The sequence below is a fragment of the Pseudophryne corroboree genome, chromosome 2 (genome assembly GCF_028390025.1).
Source record: "Pseudophryne corroboree isolate aPseCor3 chromosome 2, aPseCor3.hap2, whole genome shotgun sequence".
NCBI classification, from domain to species: Eukaryota; Metazoa; Chordata; class Amphibia; order Anura; family Myobatrachidae; genus Pseudophryne; species Pseudophryne corroboree.
The window spans coordinates 7,149,341-7,172,014 of NC_086445.1; the positions used below are offsets into that span (position 1 = coordinate 7,149,341).

A 22,674-nucleotide genomic window follows, 5' to 3' on the forward strand; every position below is an offset into this window, starting at 1 on the left:
TTGTTAGGAGAGACTGGATACAGAAAATATAAAAAAGAAAGGAAATTGGCGCCCAAAGGTTATTTTAACCTATAAATACAGGGAACCCAGTGGGTTTCACAATTAACATTGATTTTAAAACATAAACATGAACTGTTCTTTCATAAAAAATTTATTAAAATGTACAGAAGCAAAGAAGCAAGTCCATCATATTACACAGACAAAATGATGTAATTTCTCTTAGAATACTCCATCTTTGAAGTTGATAGAGGAATATCGGCAACTTAGTGCAATATCTTTAATCTTCCTCATATGCTATTCAGAGATAACATCAAATATAACAACCCAACGCGTTTTGTCTAGTAACTAGACTTCATCAGGATTTTTCAAAGAATAACTTCAAAACATCAAAAAGGAGACTGCCGAAGCTTCAAGCCAGTCTCATATATTCGATTGATCAGAATTCAGCTATTTCCTATGTTTCTAACTTTCAAAAGGAAGGTGAAAACAGCAAGATACTTCCAAAAATGGACCTCATGTGTCAAACACAAACGTGAAATACAGATACGGGTAAGCTGTCCATACAGATTCACACAGGAAAAAACTTTCCAAACAGACAGCCAGTGGTACTCCAGTCTGTTTGGAAAGTTTTTTCCTGTGTGAATCTGTATGGACAGTTTACCCGTATCTGTATTTCACGTTTGTGTTTGACACATGAGGTCCATTTTTGGAAGTATCTTGCTGTTTTCACCTTCCTTTTGAAAGTTAGAAACATAGGAAATAGCTGAATTCTGGTCAATCGAATATATGAGACTGGCTTGAAGCTTCGGCAGTCTCCTTTTTGATGTTTTGAAGTTATTCTTTGAAAAATCCTGATGAAGTCTAGTTACTAGACGAAACGCATTGGGTTGTTATATTTGATGTTATCTCTGAATAGCATATGAGGAAGATTAAAGATATTGCACTAAGTTGCCGATATTCCTCTATCAACTTCAAAGATGGAGTATTCTAAGAGAAATTACATCATTTTGTCTGTGTAATATGATGGACTTGCTTCATTGCTTCTGTACATTTTAATACATTTTTTATGAAAGAACAGTTCATGTTTACGTTTTAAAATCAATGTTAATTGTGAAACCCACTGGGTTCCCTGTATTTATAGGTTAAAATAACCTTTGGGCGCCAATTTCCTTTCTTTGTTATATTTTTTATATATATATATATATATATATATATGATAATAGAGAGATAGATAAATATATATAAGATAATAGATAGATAGATATATATATATAAGATAATAGATAGATAGATATAAGATAGATAGATATGAGATAATAGATAGATATAAGATAATAGATATAAGATAATAGATAGAGAAATATATAGAAGATAATAGATAGATAGAAGATAGATAGATGTCAGGCTCCGGAGCCTTACCTCCGGCGGGTGCTCCCGCGGGTTACCGTCCTGTTGGTTGGCACGGCTGCAGCGGCAGGGAGCTGCTGGCGGCGGGTCCTCCTGGACGGATGTGCTGCTGCCAAGGGTCTGGAGAGCCGGGCGCTGCGGCGGGGATCGCCTCGGTAAGGTCCTCTGGTGGTGACACAGTATAGTGTGTCAGAAACAGAAGCTGGCTAAAGCTGAGTTCTAACAGCTAAGTATGTCTCCTGTGCTGGGGGCAGCCATATTGGAGACCAGAGTATTACCAATGAAGTTCCCAATCTGTGTTCAGCCAATACTGCGTGTTCTCCCCTTACAAAAGGGGGCTGGCTCAGAGGGAGAGTGCCAGTGCTTCATGTTACCTCCTTGTGAAAGGTTCTCCAGCTCTGTGCTCCCAGGTTACTTCTGGTTCCCTGGTCTTGGTTGCTCTCATCCATCGGTTACCTAAACGCTGCTGCAGTCCTGCTGTCTAAGTCCGTTGCCACTTGTGGAAGCGCTCACGGGGTTCCAGGTCGTAGAGTATCTCCAGGTGCTAACGGCGGTTCCCGCACCAGTCTTCATTTATTCAAAGTCCAAGTTCTTCAGCCTCGTCTTTCAATCACAAACCACAGTCTTCATTTATTCAAAGTCCAAGTTCTTCAGCCTCGTCTTTCAACCACAAACCACAGTCTTCACTTATTCAAAGTTTAAGTTCTTCAGCCTCGTCTTTAATCATAAAACACAGTCTTCAGTTCTTCTTTACCGGAGTTCTTCAGCTTCACTCTTCAAGTCATTTAACCATAGACTCTAATCCTCCCAGTTGCTTCTATTTCTCCAATATTCGTGTACAGCCTGATTATTCATTAAAACTAGAGTTATCTTCCTACAAAGTCCTCCTTTTCTTTACGCCCTCCGGCCTACGTTAACGCTTAGTTTGGTTTCTACCCCATGAGGAGGAATTACATTCAGCCACCTCGTTTACTCTCCTCACAGGTAGCTGTCCCTACAGCCAAAACTCGATTGTTGGAACCCCAACTTACGCCGAGCGTACAGTAAGCACTGGCCTAATGGAGCCGGCAAGTGAGCAGGCTACCGGGGGCAATGCCTCTGTGGATATTCTGTCTCGTCTAAATAAAAAGGAGGCCATGCAGGCACAGATTGTACAGTTCATGTCGAATATGTCCACTCGTTTGGATTCTTTTCACACAGCCATTTCCACATCTCGGACTCCAGTTCCAGCTTCCAATCCGCCAGCACCTAATCCTCTAGTGTCGTTTCCAGTTCCTCGTTTACAACTACCACCACCCAGTAAATTTGACGGTAGTCCAAAGCAATGCCGAGGGTTCCTCAATGAATGCGAGATCTAGTTTGAGCTTCAGTCAGCGAACTTTCCATCTGATCGGACCAAAATCACTTCTAACTGGACCAGCTCTGGATTGGGCTTCACCCTTATGGGAGAGAACTGATCCCATACTCTCGAATTACCTGGAATTCGTGGCAACTTTTCGTAAAATCTTTGACGAGCCAGGCCGGACCACCTCTGCCTCTTTGGAGATTCTGCGTCTGCGTCAGGGAACCCGTTCTGTTGCCCAGTATGTGATCCAATTCCGTGCTCTGTCTTCCAAAGTGGGCTGGAATGAAGAGGCTCTCATTGCCGCATTTTGGAACAGTCTCTCTGACAAAATTAAAGATGACCTGGTCACTCAGGATGTGCCAGTTAAGCTCGATCAGCTTATTTCTTTATGTAACAAGATTGATCTAAGATACAAGAAGTGCTGTCTTGAGAGAACAAGGTTCGAGCGACCCAAACCTCGGGCCTGTCCCACTCCTAGATCATCCTCATCGTCTACTGAAGAACCCATGCAGGTCAACTGCTCCCGTCTCACCAATGAGAAACGTCAAAGACGCAGACAGGGCAACCTCTGCATGTATTGTGGGGCGGCCGACCACTTTGTTAAGTCTTGTATTCAACGTCTGGAAAACTCCCGCTCCTAGCTTATGCAGGAGAGGTTAAGCTAGGAGCATTCCCCAACCAAGTTACCAGGAAGGAATCACTGTTGGCTGTATATCTGGAACTTCCCTCTACCTCCCTCATGTTACAGAACTTTTGGATTCTGGAACTGCAGAAAGTTTCATTACTTCCGCCTTAGTCCGACAGTTTGAAGTACCAACCACTCGTTTGGAGCGTGCTATCTCTATCACCGCGGTTGACGGAAGTTATATCCCTGAAGGGATCATCACCCACCGTACATTTCCTATGAAAATTAAAGTTGGTATTCTCCATTCTGAAGTTCTCTCTTTCCTGGTAATTCCCAAAGCCTCTCAAAAAATAATCCTAGGATTCCCATGGTTGCAGGAGCACAACCCCCACTTGGATTGGCAAACTATGGATGTACTCACCTAGGGGGAGTCGTGTTCTCAAAGCTGTTTATCGACCGTCAAGCCACTCCTTACCCTACACTCCACTGATCTCCCAGATGCCTATCAGCCCTTTCTGGACGTGTTCAGTAAGCAAGGGGCGGATACCTTGCCTCCCCACTGAAGTTGGGACTGCCCTATCGATTTACTGCCTGGTAAAACATCTCCTAGAGGCCGAACATACCCTTTGTCTCTCCTGGAAACCCAAGCGATGTCTGAGTACATACAGGAAAATTTGGCTAAAGGGTTCCTTCGCCCTTCCTCTTCTCCAGCCGGGGGAGGGTTTTTCTTTGCTAAGAAGAAGGACGGGGGCCTATGGCCTTGCATCGACTATCGGGGCCTCAACGAATTTACAGTTAAGAACAGATATTTCTTGTCCTTAATTCCCGAACTATTTGACCGTGCAAAGGGGGCTACCATTTTCACCAAATTGGACCTATGAGGAGCTAATAACCTTATACGCATTCGCAAGGCGACGAGTGGAAGACTGAGTTCAATACTCGCGATGTGCATTACGAATATCTGGTGATGCCCTTTGGCTTATGCAATGCTTCTGCAGTCTTCCAAAATTATGTCAACAAGTTAGTCCGAGATCTCCTCTTTAAGTGCCTGGTTGTGTTTCTAATATTTTCCAAAGATCTGAAAGTCCATCGGGAACAAGTCAGAGAAGTCTTGAGACATCTAAGGGAAAATCGACTCTTTTGTAAACTAGAGAAGTGCACGTGTGAGGTTCCCTCCATCCCTTTTTTAGGTTACATCATTTCCAGGAAGGAATTCCAGATGGATCCTGCCAAAGTCCAAGCAATCAGAGATTGGACCCTTCCTACCACTCTGAAGGGAATCCAGCGTTTTTTAGGCTTTGCCAATTTCTATAGGAAGTTTATTAAAGATTATTCCTCCATCATTGCCCCGATTACAGCACTAACAAGAAAAGGGTCTAATTCTGCAGATGGCCACCTGAGGCACTAAAAGCTTTTTCGTTTCTAAAAGAGGCCTTCATGTCTGCAACTATCCTTCGGCAACCTGATCTCAGTCGTCCTTTTAAGGTGGAGGTGGATGCTTCTTCAGTAGGAGTGGGGGCCATCTTATCCCATTACTTCGAGGATCAGAAAGCTCATCCTTGTGCTTATTTTTCCCGAAGATTCTCTCCGGCAGAACAAAACTACGCCATTGGAGAACAAGAATTGCTTGCCATAAAACTTGCTTTTGAAGAGTGGAGGTACTTACTGGAAGGAGCTCAGCAGACAATCTCAGTAACCACAGATCACAAAAATCTTTTATATCTTCAGACCGCCCGTTATTTAAACCCACAGCAAGCCAGGTGGAAACTGTTCTTCTCATGTTTTTCTTTCAAGCTCAGTTATCGTCCAGGGTCTCTTAATCGGAAAGCAGATACGCTCTCTCGTTCATTGAGTTCAGATGAGTCCACAGATCTTCCGGACAGACAATTCATCCTAGATCCAGCCTCCTTTGCTGAAACTCGTACTACTCCGCTTCCGCCACTGGGAAAAACCTTTGTTGCACCAGAACTCAGGAAAAAACTGCTCACGTAGGCTCATACCTCACCGTGGATGGGACACGCAGGTAGCCTCAAGACTGTTAAGTTCATCCAACACTCCTACTGGTTGCCTCATCTGAATATGGATGTTTTGGAATTCATAGCTGCCTGCCCAAAGTGCGGCCAACATAAAAGTCCAAGAGGATCACCATCGGGTCTTCTTCATCCGCTATCTGTTCCACAAAAACCCTGGACACACATCTCCATGGACTTTATAACTGACCTACCTGTCTCCAGAGGGCAAAACACCATTTGGGTCATTGTGGACCAATTATCTAAAATGGTGCACTTTGTCCCACTCACAGGTCTTCCAACCGCTCCACAACTATCAAAAATGTTCATATCAGACATCTTCCGGTTACATGGACTTCAACAAGAGAGAGTTTCCGATCGAGGGCCTCAGTTTGTGGCTAAATTCCAGAGAGCACTGAGTTCAGGTCTTGGAATGAAATTAAGTTTCTCTTCTGCATACCATCCACAGACGGATGGCCAGACTGAGAGAGTGAACCAAGACTTAGAGACTTTCCTACGACTCTTCATGTTTTCTTCTCAGGATGATTGGCTGGACTATCTTCCATTTGCTGAATTTGCTCACAATAATCTCTACCATTCCGCTACTCAGTCCACACCCTTTTATTGGAATTATGGACTTCATCCACATGTTCCTGCTTTCCAATCTCTTCCAGCTCATAAAGTACCTGCCGCAGAGTTAGCCCTTCAGCAATTCACTAAGATGTGGAAACAAGTTCATGAGGCTCTGCTTAAAATGTCCAATAAATACAAGTTTTTTGCAGATCGGAAACGGGAGGCTGTCCCTAGTCTCAAAGTGGGTGATCAAGTCTGGATTTCTACTCGAAACTTAAGACTCAAGGTCCCTTCCAAAAAATGTGCCCCCAGATTCATTGGACCATATCCTGTTGAAAAATTATTGAATCCAGTAGCATACAAAGGGACGTTGCCTCCGTACTTGAAGATCCCAAATGCATTTCACATCTCCTTACTGAAGCCTCTCATACTTAACAGTTTTCGGGCTGCGCTCCCTAGACCTCCAAAGTTGCAAGCTGCTCAGGGAGAAGAATTTGAAGTTCATAGGATCCTTGACTGTTGTAAAAGGTATGGTCGTCTCCAATATCTTATCGATTGGAAGGGATATGGACCGGAGGAAAGGTCCTGGGATTCTGAAGAGGACGTCCACGCTCCAAGATTAGTCCAGGGCTTTCATACTAAGAATCCGATGAAAGCACAAGGGTGTTCAGAGCCCACCTTAAAAAGGGGGGGTACTGTCAGGCTCCAGAGCCTTACTTCCGGCGGGTGCTCCCACGGGTTACCGTCCCGTTGGTTGGCACGGCTGCGGCGGCAGAGAGCTGCTGGCGGTGGTCCTTCTGGAAGGATGTGCGGCTGCCACGGGCCGGGGGCCGAGGGTCTGGAGAGCCGGGCGCTGCGGCGGGGATCGCTGCGATAAAGTGTCCTCTAGTGGTGACACAGCAGAGTGTGTCAGAGACAGAAGCTGGCTAAAGCTGTGTGCTAACGGCGGTTCCCGCAGCAGTCTTCATTTATTCAAAGTCCAAGTTCTTCAGCCTCATCTTTCAATCACAAACCACAGTCTTCATTTATTCAAAGTCCAAGTTCTTCAGCCTCGTCTTTCAACCGCAAACCACCGTCTTCAGTTCCTCTTTACCAGAGTTCTTCAGCTTCACTCTTCAAGTCATTTAACTATAGACTCTAATTCTTCTAGTTTCTTCAATTTCTCCTACGAAGTCCTCCTTTTCTTTACGCCCTCCGGCCTACGTTAACACTTAGTTTGGCTTCCACCCCATGAAGAGGAATTACATTCAGCCACCTCGTTTACTCTCCTCACAGGTTGCTGTCCCTTCAGCCAAAACTCGGTTGTCGGAACTCCAACTTACGCTGAGCGTGACAATAGATAATAGACAGACATAGATAGATAGATATATAGATGATAATAGACATATAGATAGATAGATAAATAGATAGATATGAGATAATAGATAGATAGAAGATAACAGATTTAAGATAATAGATAGATAAATATATAGAAGATAATAGATAGATAGAAGATAGATAGATAATAGACAGACATAGATAGATGATAGATGGATAGATAGATAGATAGATAGATAGATAGATAGATAGATAGATAGATAGATAGATATGAGATAGATATGAGATAGTTTAGCAGCACTGCAAACGCATTTCCCCCACCCACTGGGCAGTGTATTTTCACTTAGCAGTAGTGCGAACGCCTGCGCAGCAGAGCGCCTGCAAATCCTTTTTGTGCAAAACAAGACCAGCCCTAGACTTACTCTTTGTGTGTGTTGATTCTAACGTTGGAGGGTTGGCTTTTGACGTCACACACCCGCCCAGCATTCGCCCAGCCACGCCTGCATTTTCCCTGGCACGCCTGCGTTTTTCTAAGCACTCCCTGAAAAAGTCCAGTTGACTCCCAGAAATGCCCCTTTCCTGTCAATCTTCTTGCGGCCGCCGGTGCGAAGGAAAACCTCACTAGAACCTGTGCAAAACCACAATGGAGGATGCACCCGTACGACGTACATGCGCATTGCGGTGCATACGCATACGCAGAAGTGCCATTTTTTAGCCTCATCCCTGCACTGCGAACAACGGCAGCAAGCGATCAACTCGGAATGACCCCCCATGTGCACTGCAGGGGAGGCAGATATAACATGTGCAGAGAGAGTTAGATTTGGGTGGGTTATATTGTTTCTGTGCAGGGTAAATACTGGTTGCTTTATTTTTACACTGCAAATTAGATTTCCGTTTGAACACACCCCATCCAAATCTAACTCTCTCTGCACATGTTACATCTGCCCCACATGCCACACCTCACCCAAATCTAACACTCTCTGCACATGTTATATCTGCACCAACTACTGCAGTGCACATGGGCCCTCATTCCGAGTTGTTCACTCGCTAGCTGCTTTTAGCAGCATTGCACACGCTAGGCCGCCGCCCTCTGGGAGTGAATCTTAGCTTAGCAGAATTGCGAACGAAAGATTAGCAGAATTGCGAATAGAAATTTCTTAGCAGTTTCAGAGTAGCTCCAGACCTACTCCTAGATTGTGATCACCTCAGTCCGTTTACTTCCTGATTGGACGTCACAAACACACCCTGCGTTCGGCCAGCCACACCTGCGTTTTTACCTGGCACGCCTGCATTTTTTAGCACACTCCCTGAAAACGCAGAGTTGCCGCCCAGAAACACCCACTTCCTGTCAATCACACTACGATCACTCCAGCGTTGAAAAAACGTCGCTAGAGCTTGTGTAAATCTCCAAAGTTTTGTGTTAAATTACTTAGCGCGCGCTGCGTACCATGCGCATGCGCATTTTCCACCTAATCGCTGCATTGCGAAAAACGGCAATGAGCGAACAGCTAGGAATGACCACCATGGTTTTTCCCAACTGCTAACAAATTTGCTGCTGTGATCAACTCTGAATTAGGCCCCCTGTACACTAACCCTAACATCCTCATACCTCCCAACATGACCCTATCCAGGAGGACACAATGCTCTGCTTCTGCTCTTCCCTCTTACTGTATGATTACCATCACCTGCCCTGTACCCTAATACTGACCCAGTGCTCATACCTATGTCATACCTCCCAACATGACCTCTCCAGGAGGACACAATGCTCTGGTCCTGCTCTTCCTCTTACTGTATGATTACCTGTGCTGTACCCTAATACTGACCCAGTACTCATACCTATGTCATACCTCCCAACATGACCTCTCCAGGAGGACACAAAGCTCTGCTCCTGCTCTTCCCTCTTACTGTATGATTACCATCACCTGTCCTGTACCATAATACTGACCCAGTGCTCATACCTATGTCATACCTCCCATCATTACCCTCTCCAGGAGGACACAATGCTCTGCTCCTGCTCTTCCCTCTTACTGTATGATTACCATCACCTGTGCTGTACCCTAATACTGACCCAGTGCTCATACCTATGTCATACCTCCCAACATGACCTCTCCAGGAGGACACAATGAACTGCTCCTGCTCTTCCCTCTTACTGTATGATTACCATCTCCTGTACTGTACCCTAATTCTGACCCAGTGCTCATAACTATGTCATACCTCCCATCATTACCCTCTCCAGGAGGACACAATGCTCTGCTCCTGCTCTTCCCTCTTACTGTATGATTACCATCACCTGTACTGTACCCTAATTCTGACCCAGTGCTCATAACTATGTCATACCTCCCATCATTACCCTCTCCAGGAGGACACAAAGCTCTGCTCCTGCTCTTCCCTCTTACTGTATGATTACCATCACCTGTCCTGTACCCTAATACTGACCCAGTGCTCATTCCTATGTCATACCTCCCATCATTACCCTCTCCAGGAGGACACAATGCTCTGCTCCTGCTCTTCCCTTTTACTGTATGATTACCATCACCTGTGCTGTACCCTAATACTGACCCAGTGCTCATACCTATGTCATACCTCCCAACATGACCTCTCTAGGAAGACACAATGAACTGCTCCTGCTCTTCCCTCTTACTGTATGATTACCATCACCTGTGCTGTACCCTATTACTGACCCAGTGCTCATACCTATGTCATACCTCCCAACATGACCCTCTCCAGGAGGACACAATGCTCTGCTCCTGCTCTTCCCTCTTACTGTATGATTACCATCACCTGTACTGTACCCTAATTCTGACCCAGTGCTCATAACTATGTCATACCTCCCATCATTACCCTCTCCAGGAGGACACAATGCTCTGCTCCTGCTCTTCCCTCTTACTGTATGATTACCATCACCTGTCCTGTACCCTAATACTGACCCAGTGCTCATACCTATGCCATACCTTCCAACATGACCCTCTCCAGGAGGACACAATGCTCTGCTCCTGCTCTTACCTCTTACTGTATGATTATCATCACCTGTGCTGTACCCTAATACTGACCCAGTGCTCATACCTATGTCATACCTCCCATCATTACCCTCTCCAAGAGGACACAATGTTCTGCTACTGCTCTTCTCTCTTACTGTATGACATCCATGACCTGTGCTGAGAGACAGAGTCAGGGAAGAAAGAGTCAGGAGGAGAATGATACAGTAGAATAAGAGGGAGAGAGATAGTCAGAGGGAGAGGAATAGAGTCATATGGAGAGAGACAAAGTCAGAGGGAGAGACACCCTGAGAGACAGAGTCAGGGGGAGAGCGATGAATTCAGGAGGAGAGAGAGAGACAAAGTCAGGGGACAGAGACACAGAGAGATAGTTAAGGGGAGAGAGATAGAGTCAAGGAGAGAGATGGAGTTAGAGAGAGAAAGACAGTCAGATGGAGAGAGACAGTGAGACAGTCATGTGAGAGAAATAGATTCAGAGGGACAAAGATAAAGTCAAGGAGAAAGACAAAATAAGAGGGTGGGAGACACGGAGACAGAGTCAGTGTAGATAGAGTCAGGAGGAGAGAGATACAGTAGAATCAGAGGGAGAGAGAAAGTAAGAGGGAGAGAAAAAGATTCATATGGAGAGAGACAAAGTAAGAGGGAAAGAACACTGAGAGACAGAGTAAGGGGGAGAGTGATAGTCAGGAGGAGAGAGAGACTAAGTCAGTGGAATGAGACACAGAGAGATAGTTAAGGGGAGAGAGAGAAAAAGTCAAGGAGAGATGAGAGAGAGAGTTATAGGTAGAAAGACAAAGTCAGATGGAGAGATACAGTGAGACAGAGTCATGTGAGAGAGGTAGAGTCTGGGGGAGATATAAAGTCTAGGTGAAATACAAAATGAATGGGTGGGAGACACAGAGACAGTCAGGGAAGAGAGAGACAGGAGGAGTGAGATACAGTAGAATCAGAGGGAGAGATATAGTCAGAGGGAGAGGGTTAGAGTCATTTGGAAAGAGAAAAAGTAAGAGGGAAAGAACACAGAGACAGTCAGGTTGAGAGCGGTAGAGTCAGGAGGAGAGAGACAAAGTCAGGGTACAGAGACACAGAGAGATAGTTAAGGGGAGATAAAGTCAAGGAGAGAGATAGTTAGAGGGAGAGAGACAAAGTCAGATGGAGAGAGACAGTGAGACAGAGTCATGTGAGAGATGTAGAGTCAGGGGGAGATATAAAGTCTAGGTGATAGACAAAATCAGAGGGTGGGAGACACAGAGATAGAGTCAGGGAAGAGAAAGTCAGGAGGAGATAGAGACAAAGTCAGGGGACAGAGACACAGACAGTTATGGAGAGAGAGATAGAGTCGAGGAGAGAGATAGTTAGAGGGAGAGAGACAAAGTCACATGGAGAGAGACAGAGTCATGTGAGAGAGTCGGGGGAGAGATAAAGTCTAGGGGAAAGACAAAATCAGAGCGTGGGAGACACAGAGACAGAGTCATCGAAGAGAGAGTCAAGAGGAGAGAGATACAATAGAATCAGAGGGAGATAGTCAGAGGGAGAGGGATAGAGTCATATGGAAAGAGACAAAGTAAGAGGGAAGGACACACTGAGAGACAGTCAGGGTGAGAGCAATATTGTCAGGGGGAGAGAGACAAAGTCAAGAGAGAAAGAGACACAGAGAGATAGTCAAGGGGAGAGAGATAATCAAGGAGAGAGATAGAGTTAAAGGGAGAAAGGCAAAGTTAGCGGTAGAGAGACAGCGAGACAGAGTCATGTGAGAGAGATAGGGGGAGAGAGATACAGTAGAGTCAGATGGAGAGAGATAGTCAGGGGAGAGTGATAGAGGCAGAGGGAGAGCAATAGTGTGAGGGAGAGAGACAACATTAGCATGCGAGAAACAGAAAGAGACAGTCAAGGGAGAGAGAGAGTCAGGAGGAGAGAGATACAGTAGAGTCAAAGGGAGAGAGACACTGATAGACAGTGAGGAGAGAGACAGAGTCAGAGTTGGCTGGTTGGAACAATATCATTCAATGTACAGTATGGACATCTTTTGCAATGAGTTCAAAGCAGGTCTCTTCCTCCACAACCCCTCCCTGATTACAGCCAGCAGTGGCTTTGTGTGCCCCTCCCCCACCATAAGCAGAATATAAGTAATCACAATACCCTATTTGCCATTCCCGAAAAAATTACATCTCCTTTGAACAAAGCAGCTTATATTTAAAATCTTTTTTTTAAGAATGAAATTTATATAAAAGAAAGTTGCTTTCCTGGGGTTCGAACCTGGGTACTTGGTTTACTAAATCAAAGCATTAGTCCACTAGACTACCTTGGCATCTAGTAAACATTCTTCATTTGTCCTCTTTCTGTACTTGGAAAAATCTGTTCTACAACAAACGTAGGTGGAAAGCTACATTATGTGATGCACTGGCCACCCAGTGGTGAAACTATGATTTGTTATGGCACAATATCATAGCACAACAAAACAAGGAATTTATTTCCTGCCAAATTGACTGCCATGGCACTGTTTTCAGAAAGGAAATCGTGGACACATCTGTACCTATATCATACCTCCCAACATGACCTCTCCAGGAGGACACAATGCTCTGCTCATGCTCTTCTCTCTTACTGTATGATTACCATCACCTGTATTGTACCCTAATACTGACCCAGTGCACATACCTATGTCATACCTCCCAACATGACCTCTCCAGGAGGACACAATGCTCAGCTCCTGAACTTGCCTTCCCAATGGACTGACTCCCCTACTCATCAGGAGGGCCACTGCCTTGATCTTGTATTCACCAGGCTATTCTGTTTCTGAACTCACTAACACTCATTTCCCTCTCTCAGATGACAACCTTATCAACTACATGCTTTCCTCCATTACTTCAAACTCAATGTCCCTGAAGTCTACCAAGCCTCCTGTAACCTACATAAATATTAACACTATTCATTTTAAACAACTAACTGCCTCTCTTCAACTGTTTTCACCAATTTTACATTCACCTCTCATGAGACTGCTGTATCACACCTTAACCAAACTCTAGAAACAGCACTTGATGAAGTGGCTCCAGCTACCCATCACACTCCATGTAGACTTAGATGTCAACCATGGAACTCTAAATTCACAAGACACCTACAAAAACTCTCATGTAATGTTAGAATGTCAGTGGCGTAAATTTCATAGTTCAAGTGACTTTCTCACATATAAAACCATTTACCACTCTAATCGTAATGCCCTGGACACTGCCAAACAAACATATTTCCAATATCTCATCTCTGCTCAAGCCACTAAACACAAGCAACTTTTTAACACATTTAAATCACTTCTTATCCCTCCCTCACCCAACCCACCAGCCACTATCAGTGCGCAAGATCTTGCTTCCTATTTCAAGGACAAGGTTGATAAGATCCAAGATGAAATGGTATGCTCTTCCACAGCCAGTGACCTGCTCAATTCCCTGCCTGAACCCTCTATCACCTTCTCTTCCTTTGAGCCTACAAATGAAGATGAAGTATATGCTCTCTTCTCATCTGCCTACTCTACTACCTCTCCTCTTGATTCTATACCCTCACAAATTAGTAAAGCTCTGTCTGCTGTGCTCATCCCAACCTTAACTAACATCTGTAATCTCTCTCTCTCTCTCTCTCTCTCTCTCTCTCTACTGGTATCTTTCATTCTCTGTACAAGCATGCAGTGATTACTCCCATTCTGAAAAAACTAAATTCTGACCCAAACTCTCTCTCTAACTACCGTTCCATCTCTCAGCTCCCATGCCCTTCCAAGCTACTTGAGAGACTTGACTACACTTGCCTCACACACTTTCTTAACTCACACAACTTACTGGACCCACATCAGTCAGACTTCCGTTCCCAACACTCCACAGAGACAGCACTGACTAAGGTAGTGAAGAATTTGGTCACTGCTAAATCTAAAGGTCATTACTCACTTCTTATTCTACTTGATCTCTCTGCTGCATGTGACACTCTGACCACTCTCTTCTCATACAAACACTACAATCCCTAGGTCTTCAGGACACAGCCCTTTCTTGGTTCTCATCCGACCTATCTAATCGCTCCTTCAGTGTCCGTTTCTCTGATTCCACCTCCTGTTCTCTACCTCTATCAGTTGGAGTACCACAAGGCTCAGTTTTAGGTCTTCTGCTTTTCTCTTTCTATATCTCATCTCTTTGCAAACTAATCAACTCTTTCAGATTTCAGTACCATCTGTATGCAGATGATACTCAGATCTACCTATTCTTCCCTGATTTGTCACCATCTGTACTCTACCGTGTCACTGAATGCCTCTCTGCCATTTCATCCTGGATGACATCTCGCCACCTCAAATGTAATATTTCCAAAACAGAGTTATTTATATTTCCACCGGTCACTAGTAGTTATCAACCTGATATCTCTATCACTGATGATAACTCGGTAAGCATCCCTACCCCACAAGCTCGCTGCCTAGGTGTCATCCCTGACTCTGATTTGTCCTTTGTTCCCCACATTCAATCTGTCTCTAAATCATGTTACATACATATAAGAAACATATCCAAAATATGATCATATCTTACACAAGACACAGCAAACACTCTAATCCACGCTCTCATTATCTCCCGCACTGATTATTGTAATAGTCTCCTGACCGGTCTTCCCAAACATAGGGGGCAATTCAGACCTGATCGCTAGGGTGTGTTTTTTGCATCCCTGCAATCAGGTAGTCGCCGCCTACAGGGGAAGGGTATGGAGTGTGTGTAGGTGTGCGATCACATTTGTAGCAGAACTGCACAGACATCAGTTTGTGCAGTTTCTGCTCAGCCCGGGACTTACTAAGCTGCTGCAATGATCAGGGCTGCAGCTGACGTCAGACACCTTCCCTCCAAATGTCTGGTACCTCCTGCATTTTCCCAGGCACTCCTTGAAAACGGTCAGTTGCCACCCACAAACGCCCTTTTCCTGTCAATCTCCTTGCGATCGCCCATGCGTTCGGAAATGTCGCACCATGCCTTCATACACATGCGCAGTTCAGAACTGATCACAGGCTGTGAGAAAACGCAGCCTAGCGATCAGGTCTGAATTACCCCCATAGGCTCTCACCACTACAATCCATTTTGAATGCAGCTGCGAGGCTAATCTTCCTCGCTAGACGGTCATTGTCAGCAGATCCGCTCTGTCAGTCCCTCCATTGGTTACCGGTATTCTACTGTATTAAATATAAAATACTTTTACTTACATATAAGGCCATTAACCAAACTGCACCAACGTACATCACTTCCCTCATCTCATAATATCTCCCTACCCGACCTCTCCGCTCTGCACAAGATCTGCGTCTCTCATCCACACGCATTACTTGTTCACACTCAAAATTACAGGACTTTATCCGGGCTTCACCCACTCTGTGGAAGGTCCTCCCACGCACAATAAGACTCGCCTCTAGTCTCCAAACCTTTTAACATTCCCTGAAAACTCACCTCTTCAGACAAGCCTATCAAATTCCAGACCCACCCACATAACTTTCACAGCTTCCCTATCTAATTACATCCTCTCTGTACAACACACATAACATCACATATCTTGTCTTTCTCTCACACCCTCCTGACCCTTGGCCAACATTGCTGGGTGATCATATCATACAACCCATTAAGAGACTAGCAACCTGGTGGAGCATTTTGAAATATGTAGCATTTATCCTTGTGTCTATGTATATTTCCTTATAGATTGTAAGCTTGCAAGCAGGGCCCTCCTACCTCTATGTCTGTCTGTTATGCTTAGTTTTGTTCTATTACTTTTGTTCTAATTGTAAATGGAATATGCTGCGCTATATAAGAAACTGTTAATAAATAAATAAATAGAGAGGATGAACAATTTAGAGGAGTGCAGGATGCATATACTAGTGCTGCAGGTGCTGCCGCCAGTCATGACGCTACAAGTCCATCAACGTCATTTACTAAGGCCATGCCCAAGGTCATAGCAGACTTAAATCAGGGCATGTCAAATCAAAGTAGCAATTTAATTTTACACTGGTAAAAAAAAGAGAAAAGTTAGCTGCAGAGAAAAATGAAAGTGGCAGGAAAGACTCAGGTCTTGGCCTTTAAGTAGTGATTCTGCAACTGTCAGTGAGGGATCTTCTTCTGCATCTCATGATGATGCAAGAACTTTTCAACCCTAGTCTAGAAGAGGTGTCAAAAAAATAAAAAGCAGTAAGGCAGTAGAACAAACTATGCGTTCAGATCTGTCACACATTCCTGAGGAACGTTTAGGGGTGTCCATGTCAGCTATGTGTGAGTCTGACATTTCTCACACTGTCCTCATAGAGACGCCTCCTTCCACCAGATCTCCTCCTTTCACCTCCTTCCACCAGATCTGTCCCATCTGCACATGTGGGGAGCAGTACAAGTAAAGATAGTGATGACGAGGACATAATAGAAATTGAGGATTTGTGTGTAAAAGTGGAACAGGATGATGGGGATATGTGTATAATACTACTATCTGACACTGAGGAGGATGTTGCTGATGTTTGTGTAAGTCAGCCACCAGTGGCTGCAGTTCTTGCCTGTGATAAAAAATAAAGCCATTGTGATGCCTGATCATACGGCCAAAAAAGCCACCTCTTGGGTGTGGGATTATTTTTACCCAAATCCTGACAGTGTTTGTGAAGTCATCTGCTCCATTTGTGAGGCCAACGTTAGTAAAGGTAGGGACGTTAGCCATCTAGGCAACTCCTCTATGTTACGTAATTTGCGGTGAGTTCATTACATTTATTGTACAAGATTATAATGTAACTAATACCATCATCATCAACCTCCTCATTAGTGATCAGCGGTAGTCCTTTTAAAAAATCATTTTGTGGGGGCCCTAACAAAGCAATCACTTCAGCCACAAAAGTGTCAGTCCCTGAAGTGCTTGGTTTGTCACACTGTGTATGTCCTTTTAAAATCCAACATGGTGGGAGGAAGGACGCAAGGGCAATTGCATCTTGCACCACTTTTCATTTGTACCACTGCTGTGTGGCAATGTTTCATAGATGTGCTATAAACTGCTTTGTGTTTGTGCCACTGCTGTGTCAGTTAGTAACCAGCCAGCTCACTGCAGCCTTTGGCCTAAAGTGGATGAAAACAATATTGTGAAGTGGTCAAAATAGACTGGAAATGAATGTTATCTAAGTTAATAATACTGTAGGAACAAAAACAGGCTCAAATTAAGTGATTTTTAGCTGTTTTTATTAAAAAAAATTAAAATATATATATATGCAAAACCAAAACATGCAAGGGAATTTTGCCAAACAAAATACAGATACAAAACATGCTGGAGATACAGATCAAACACCAAAACCAAAACACAGGGGGTCGGTGCACATGACTTCTAGTCAGAATAGCAGAACATGTCTGTTTTTACAATAAGCTTCCCAACCACTAAGATGACATTACCACATCTATCATCTCCGTGTACTGTATACTGATATTCTGTTCCCTTATAATAGCCGGTCAGTCCCCCCCAAACAGAACACCATAGCCACCACAAAGACTGTCCGCAGCATAGATCAAATGCATTATATACCAGCAGCACACACACACACACACACACACACACACACACACACACGCATGTCACAATCCGACACATTACATGTCTTAGGCACACAGAGATTTCAATTTGGCGGCACTCCAGCATAACACCTAAGAACACCGATCATCAGCACGCCCCTCAATTGGACCAGTCACCTCTCATGCCGACACACACAGGAAGTCATCCAATTGGTTGAGACAGCGTCACACGATCAGCCACATCACACACTTAATCATGAGGTGCTCCGACTGGCCATGGAAGCATCACATAGGCATTCCCCACCAGAGGGACAACTCACATTGCGGCAATCTGATTGGCCACAGTGTCATCACATGTCATAGTGACATACCTGGAAGTAGAGATGAGCGGGCAATGCTTCCTGGAAACCAAACCCACCCAAACTTACCACTTAAGAGTGGATCTGTGTGACGGATCGTTTTTCCTGCCAGACCCGATCCAAAAATTAGGCAAAACCATCCCCCTGTTTTCACAAAGCAGATGGTTTTGTTTCTGTACACTGGTTGTGTACTGGCCAGTGGGTTTTAGAGCTTCACATTATATTCACGTTGTACTGTTACTGTTTTTTTTTTTTGGTGCTACTTTCAAAAATGTTAATTAGTCCACAACCTGGTGTGTCCTCCCCATCTAACTTTAATTGAGGATGTTTTTTATTTGTATATACAGCTAAAGGCTTGTAACACAGTCTGTATTAGCTCTATCACTTTTATGTGGTGTTTGTCCCCTGTTGATTGCTCTGAAGCTCCTCTGTGACGGAAGTCACATTTACAAAGCGCCACTGACACGCTACTCTTGACCTGAAACAAAAAGAGAAGACGTTAAGAGGGCAGTGTCCCAATTCTCAGCGAAGGCCGTCCTTGCAGCAGCAGCGTTTCTTTCTGTCTATATGTATAGATTTCAGCAGTAGCTGCATGTGAGATGGTGTTTGCGGAATAGCTACTGTATATACGGTGATATTTGAGGCTTCAGCTAATGTTCCAGTGTTCCAATGTACTGTAGGCTTTTGTTACTGCCCTTATCCACCCTGATTCTGGGACTAGAGTCCAAGACCCCTGTCCACACCATCCACTGTTTAATGATTACTATGAGTGTATTCTTTATATGGGATGCAGTTAAATTGCCGGCTGTCGGGATCCCAGCTTACAGGATACCAACGCCTAAATCCTGACAGCCGACAGCCAAAATCTCAGTACAACTGGGCTATTCCCACTGGTGGGTGTCCACCGAGCCTGCAGCCTCTTAGCACTCACCCCACTTTGGCATTCTGGCGGCCTGGATGCTGCTGATGGGATATTGACAGCTGGCGTCCCGTCTGCCGGAATTACGTATCACGCCCCTTTGTATCAAAGCACTTTGTAATAGTTTGTTTTCTGTTGCAGCCCTCGGATCTTTACCCCAGTCTAATGGTGTCATTGATTGAAGATAAACCTGCCTTTGTCCACCTCTTGCTGGATCATGGAGTGAGTCTCTCGGAGTTCCTCACCTGGGACAGGCTTACAGACTTGTACAACAACACCGACCCGTCCACTCTGATTTACAGTAAATTGGAGAGACTGGCCACTGCCGAAGTATCCAGGAAATCTCTTAAGTCTCATATAGAACTACATCACGTATCCAGTGTCTTGCAAGAGATTCTAGGAGAGCTTACAGAGCCATTGTACCAAAAACCAAAGCATCCTCACAAGCAAAGCCTAAGAAATGTGAACATCAGGGTGAGTGTAACAGACCAGGTGTAACAGGCTGTGTGTAACAGACCAGGTGTAACATGCTGTGTGTAACAGACTAAGTGCTACAGGCTGGGTGTTGCAGGCTGATTGCTAGTAGCTGATTGTTAGAAACTGAGTGTAACAGGCTGGCTGTAACAGGCTGAGAGTAACATGATGGATGTATAGTCTTGGTGCAACAGGCTGAGGGCAGGATGTATTAACTAACACCACCACCCCTCACAGCGATGTTGATCGCATATGTACTAACATATGCTATCAACATTGCAATGCGGTGACTGAGGCCCCCCGCGATACCTGTGAGGTGGTGTGCGGGGGTCTCCGTCACCTCCCTGGGCTCTCCTTCTCCTCAGCTACTGGGAAGCAGCAGCAGGCTGTCCGGGGTGCCTCTTCCTCCCCCCTGCAGCCGGAAGGACCTCCGGCTGCGTTGCTAGGGGGAGGAAGAGTTTACCTTCCTAGTCCAGGGCTGCCTGGAGGAAGGTATGCTCAGGGGAGGGGGGTCGGCATCTGAGGTGTGGGTCGGCATCTGCGGCGGGTTGTGGCAGCTGGCGATAAGAAGGCCATAGGCTTCTATAGGGTATTGCCATCCAAAGATGGCGATACCCTCAGCGGCGAAAACCCGGTGGCTGGATCTTAGTACATATGAAAATGCAGTAAAACCCCCAATATGGGGGTTTTACTGCTTTTTCCCTTTAGTACATACCACCCTTAGTGTGACAGGCTGAGTGTAACAGGTTGAGTGGAATAGGCTTGGTGTAACAGGCTGAATGTAACAGTCTGAAAGTAAACAGCCAGGTGTAACAGGCTGGGTGTAATGGACTGAATGTGATATGCAGAGAGTAAAAATGAGTTTAACAGGCTGATTGTAACACTCTGATTGTAACAGACTGAGTGTAACGGGTTGGGTGTGACAGGCTGATAGTAACATGATAAGTTGAATGTACTTGGTTTAAAAGGCTTGATTCAAAAGGCTGTGTGTAACCGGCTGAGAGTAAAAGGCTGGGTGTAACAGGCTGGGTGTAACAGACTGAATGTAGTAGTCAGAGAGTAAAAGGATGGGTGTATCAGGCTAGGCGTGGCAGGCTGGGTGTAACAAGTGCGTTTAACAGGCTGATTGTAACAGGCTCATTGTTAGAGGCTGATTATTAGAGGTTGAATGTAACAGGCTGAGTGGTTCCAGCCTTGTGTAACAGGCTGGGTGTAATAGGTTGAATGTAACAGTCTGAGAGTAAACAGCCAGGTGTAACAGGCTGAGTGTAATGGACTAAATGTAATAGGCTGAGAGTAAAGGGATGGGTGCAATAGGATGAATGTAACAGGCTAAATGTTACAGGATGGGGGAAACAGACTACAGTATGTGTAACAGGCTGATTATTAGAGGCTTAGTGTAATAGGCTGAATGTAACATGCTGTGTGTTTCCAGATGGGTGTAACAGGCTAAGTGTAACAAGCTGGATATAAATGGATGTGTGTAACATGCTGAGAATAACACGCTAGGTGTAATATGATGCGTGTAACAGGCTGGGTATAACAGGTTCAGTGTAACAGGTATAACAGCCTGAAATTAGCAGGCTGAGTGTAACAGGCTGGGTATAACAGTCTGAAAGTAACAGGCTAAGTGTAAAAGGTGAGTTTAACTGGTTGATTGTAGCCCACTGATTGTAACAGGTTGGGTATTACAGTCTGCGTGTAAGAGGCTGGATGTAACAGGCTGAGTGTTCCAGGCTGGGTGTAATAGGTTGAGTGTTTTAGGATGGGTGTAACAGGCTTGGCGAAACAGGCTGATTCCACAGGCTGGGTGTACCTTACTAAGTATCACAGGCTGAACGTAATAGACTGAGTGTAAAAGGCTGAATGTAACTGGCTTGTGTTTAACAGTCTGACGGTAGCAGCTTGAATGTAACAGGCTGAGCATAACATGTGAGTTTAACAGGCTAATTGTAAGACTCTGATTGTAACAGGCTAGCGGTATCAGGTTGAGAGAAACTGGCTGGCTGTTTCAGGTGAGTTTACCGGCTGAGTGTAACAGGCTGAGAGAAACAGGCTGAGTGTAGCAGGCTGGGCGTAACAGGTGAGTTTAATAGGTTGTGTGTAATAGGCTGGGTGTAACAGGTGAGTTTAATAGGTTGTGTGTAATAGGCTGGGTGTAACAGGTGAGTTTAATAGGTTGTGTGTAATAGGCTGGCTGTAACAGGTGAGTTTACCGGCTGGGTGTAACAGGCTGAGAGAAACAGGCTGAGTGTAGCAGGCTGGGTGTAACAGGTGAGTTTAATAGGTTGTGTGTAATAGGCTGGGTGTAACAGGTGAGTTTAATAGGTTGTGTTTAATAGGCTGGGTGTAACAGGTGAGTTTAATAGGTTGTGTGTAATAGGCTGGGTGTAACAGGTGAGTTTACCGGCTGGGTGTAACAGACTGAGTGTTTCAGGCTGGGTGTAACAGGCTAAGTGTAGAAGGCTGACTGTAATTGGCTCAGTGTAATATAGGCTGTGTGTAATAGGCTGGGTGTTATGGACTGAGTGTTTCAGGATAGCTGTTACAAGCAGAGAGTAATAGACTAAATGTAACAAGCTGGGTGTAACAGGCTGAATGTAATGGTCAGGGTGTAGAAGACTGACAGTAGCTGGCTCAGTGTAATACAGGCTGAGTGTTTCAGGCTGGGTGTAACAGGCTGATTATAGAAGGCTGGGTGTAACAGGCTGGGTGTAGAAGGCTTGAGTATAGAAGGCAGAGTGTAATAAAGGTTTGGTGTAAGAGGCTGAGTGTTTCAGGCTGGGTGTAGAACAGCAGCAAATATCGTAAAATAATACTCAATTGCATGCTGCACAGAGGAAATGATTGCATTAAACCTTAAATATTTCTTATATCAGGTATTTTGTGTGAGAGTTATGAATATTTGGGCTACATTGTATTTGTGTGTAATAAATTGTGGATATAAATCAGAAAGCGTTGGTGCTCTGACATGTTATATAATTACATTACATTGTGGATATAAATCAGAAAGCGTTGGTGCTCTGGCATGTTATATAATTACATTACATTGTGGATATAAATCAGAAAGCGTTGGTGCTCTGGCATGTTATAAAATTACATTACATTGTGGATATAAATCAGAAAGCGT

The 22,674-nt window shown here is 44.7% G+C and overlaps 1 protein-coding gene across 1 annotated transcript in view; it reads left to right on the top strand.

Annotated features, from left to right (window-relative positions):
* Positions 1–22,674, top strand: part of LOC134988793 (transient receptor potential cation channel subfamily M member 2-like) — a 734,670-nt gene that overhangs the window by 307,221 nt on the left and 404,775 nt on the right. Inside the window, exon 12 of the mRNA XM_063950575.1 lies at positions 19,212–19,544. Coding sequence (XP_063806645.1) covers positions 19,212–19,544 — 333 coding nt within the window. The remainder of the gene's footprint in view (positions 1–19,211; positions 19,545–22,674) is intronic.